Source organism: Ascaphus truei, chromosome 20, assembly GCF_040206685.1.
Source record: "Ascaphus truei isolate aAscTru1 chromosome 20, aAscTru1.hap1, whole genome shotgun sequence".
NCBI lineage: Eukaryota > Metazoa > Chordata > Amphibia > Anura > Ascaphidae > Ascaphus > Ascaphus truei.
In genome coordinates this window covers 1,005,153-1,008,608 of record NC_134502.1, presented here as the reverse complement: position 1 = coordinate 1,008,608, position 3,456 = coordinate 1,005,153, and the positions used below count along the sequence as shown (strand labels likewise).

Sequence of the window (3,456 nt, the reverse complement as noted above, 5' to 3'; positions counted from 1 at the left end):
GATATGCACATCGCTCGCTCATACTATTCCCCAGGGACCTGTATCCCCGAGATTCAGTACGTTATACCGGGCGCCATATCTGAGAGCCTCCTGCTGTGTATCCGCAGTGTGCTTAGTGTGTTACTGTATATATGTGCCTATTCAGCCCCACTTATTCTACTTATTACTTATAATAAAGTGTTTTAATAATCCAATATTCCTAGTCAATAAACGAGGGGCAATTCATATGTTTACTTGTTTGGTCTACAATAGGTTCAGCCCCTGAACCAGTCCTGTTACACCTGACACATACTTTGACCACAGGAGAGGGCGCTGCAATGGGCTCTTAGGTCCTGTTCCTGCTTTGGTAACAATACCTAAATTCTCTGTTCCGATGACTCATGTAGAGACAGACGGGGATACTATAAGCTCACGGGTATATAGTCTAGTATAGAATTTATTACGTACGTTTCTCTCAATGCTCGTCTTATGTGTAACGTTTATAGGGCAATTCACACGGCAGCTTAAGCGATGACACTGGTACGTATTAGAAGTGGGTACGATGTCTGTCTCATATTTTTATTCATATTGTAATACTATTGCTATTTGTATTTTTATATCACTTTACAAATAATTGCCTGGTCTCCCGTGACATACAGGACTCTCATTCCTCATATTGTATACTGCAGCCAGGAACTTACAGGGTTAATAGTCTGAGTAACAATCTCCCCGACCCCTGTGTGCTGAATAATAAGGGAATTTCAGTTTCGTTTCCTGTTGCTGCTTCCAAGCATGGCGTCTGCTGGTCTGAGAGAGGAGCTAACCTGCCCCATCTGCCTGAGCATTTATACCCGGCCTGTAACGCTGAGATGTGGGCATAACTTCTGCCAGGGCTGTATTGGGAGTGTGTGGGATTCCCAGGAGGGATCTGGACTTTATACCTGTCCTGAATGCAGAGCAGAGTTTCAGGAGCGTCCTGCACTGCAGAGGAACCTGAAGCTGTGTAACATAGCAGAGCGTTTCCTTTCTACTCAGCCGGAGCAGGAGGAGGGTGTGATCTTCTGCACTTACTGTGTTACCTCCTCTGTACCTGCTGCTAAAACATGTCTGCTGTGTGACGCCTCCCTGTGTGATATTCACCTAGAGAGACACAGCAAGTCAGGGGAACACGTCTTAACTGAGCCAACCACCTCCTTAAAGAACAGGAAATGCCCCGTCCACAAAAAACTTCTAGCGTATTACTGCACTGAGGATGCTGCCTCTATCTGTGTGACCTGCTGCGTGTTTGGGGAGCACAGGGGACACCAGGTGGAGTCGCTGAATGAGGCCTCTGAGAAGAAGAAGGAGAAACTGAGACATGTTCTGGAGAAACTGACCTCAGTGAGAGAGGAGACTGAGAAAAGGGCCCAGAGTCTGCAGGAACAGAAGAGAGAAGTGCAAGAGAAAGCAGCTGGGGTAACAGACCGAGTCACTGCCCTGATTAGGGACTTCAGGGCACAGCTGGAAGTCCTAGAGAAGCAAGTCCTGAGTGAGATCACCAGGTGGGAAGAGCAGGTTTCTCTCCGAGTCTCTGATCTAATCCAGCAGCTGGAAATAAAGAAGGACGAGCTGTCCAGGAAGATGCTTCACATTGAGGAGCAGAGCAACATCACTGATCCACTAACTGTCTTACAGGGACGGGAATCAGACAATGCTGAGGACAGAGAGAGAGAGGGTAATAAGGTCCCTGCTGTAGGGGATTTGGATGAGGTTCTGATCCCACTGACCTTACAGAGATTAGCTGATATTGTGATTGATCTAAAAGCAAAGAGCGGGTTCTGTGTGCAGGGGGATTCAGGCATATTACTGGATGTAAATACAGCTGCTAATAATGTATCTGTATCAGGTGACCTGAAAACTGCATCCTGGTCAGAAACAGACCAGTTACGCCCAAATACACGAGGGAGATTTGGGGATTTTCAGGTTTTAAGCAGCAGGAGTTTTTCCTCAGGACAACATTACTGGGAAGTGCAGATCAGTGAATCAGGGTACAGGGAGGTAGGGATTTCCTATCCCAGTAGAGTAAGGAAAGGACATCAGTCCCTCATAGGAGAGAATAAGAAGTCCTGGGGTTTGTACATGTGTGATAATAATCATTTAGTGATACATGACTCAATACGCACACGGATATATCCCGAGTTTCCCGTGCAGAGATTAGGAATATACCTGGACTATGAGGCTGGGCGGCTGTCCTTTTATCAGCTGTGTGACCCGATCAGACACTTACACACCGTCACTGCCACCTTCACTGAGACCTCCCTAGTGAGACTGAAGTGAGAGACACCCTAGTGAGACTGAAATGAGAGACCTCCCTAGTGAGACTGAAGTGAGAGACCCCCCTAGTGAGACTGAAGTGAGAGACCCCCCTAGTGAGATTGAAGTGATGGACCCCCCTAGTGAGACTGAAGTGAGAGACCCCCTAGTGAGAATGATGTGAGAGACCCCCTAGTGAGACTGAAGTGAGAGACCACCCTAGTGAGACTGAAGTGAGAGACCCCCTAGTGAGACTGAGGTGAGGGACCCCCCTAGTGAGGCTGAAGTGAGAGACTCCCCTAGTGAGACTGAAGTGAGAGACCCCCTAGTGAGACTGAAGTGAGAGACCTCCCTAGTGAGACTGAAGTGAGAGACCCCCTAGTGAGACTGAAGTGAGAGACCTCCCTAGTGAGACTGAGGTGAGAGACCCCCCTAGTGAGACTGAAGTGAGAGACCCCCTAGTGAGACTGAGGTGAGAGACCCCCCTAGTGAGACTGAAGTGAGAGACACCCTAGTGAGACTGAAATGAGAGACCTCCCTAGTGAGACTGAAGTGAGAGACCCCCCTAGTGAGACTGAAGTGAGAGACCCCCCTAGTGAGATTGAAGTGATGGACCCCCCTAGTGAGACTGAAGTGAGAGACTCCCTAGTGAGAATGATGTGAGAGACCCCCTAGTGAGACTGAAGTGAGAGACCACCCTAGTGAGACTGAAGTGAGAGACCCCCTAGTGAGACTGAGGTGAGGGACCCCCCTGGTGAGGCTGAAGTGAGAGACTCCCCTAGTGAGACTGAAGTGAGAGACCCCCTAGTGAGACTGAAGTGAGAGACCTCCCTAGTGAGACTGAAGTGAGAGACCCCCTAGTGAGACTGAAGTGAGAGACCTCCCTAGTGAGACTGAGGTGAGAGACCCCCTAGTGAGACTGAAGTGAGAGACCTCCCTAGTGAGACTGAAGTGAGAGACTCCCCTAGTGAGACTGAAGTGAGAGACCCCCTAGTGAAACTGAAGTTAGGGACCCCCCTAGTGAGACTGAAATGAGAGACCCCCATAGTGAGACTGAAGTGAGAGACCCCCTAGTGAGACTGAAGTGAGGGACCCCCCTAGTGAGACTGAAGTGAGAGACTCCCTAGTGAGACTGAGGTGAGAGAACCCCCTAGTGAGGCTGAGGTGAGAGACCCCCTAGTGAGA

General features: G+C 49.2%; 1 protein-coding gene across 1 annotated transcript; it reads left to right on the top strand.

Annotated features, from left to right (window-relative positions):
- The first annotated feature begins 771 nt into the window (after nt 1-771).
- LOC142471439 (E3 ubiquitin/ISG15 ligase TRIM25-like) lies at nt 772-2,295 on the top strand. Its single transcript, XM_075578242.1, has one exon. It carries the CDS (start codon nt 772-774, stop codon nt 2,293-2,295), a length of 1,524 nt encoding a protein of 507 aa, XP_075434357.1.
- The last annotated feature ends 1,161 nt before the right edge of the window (nt 2,296-3,456 follow it).

Bases quoted from the DNA above. Each gene is read 5' to 3' on its own strand.
- LOC142471439 (XM_075578242.1), top strand. From the start codon at position 772: ATGGCGTCTGCTGGTCTGAGAGAGGAGCTAACCTGCCCCATCTGCCTG.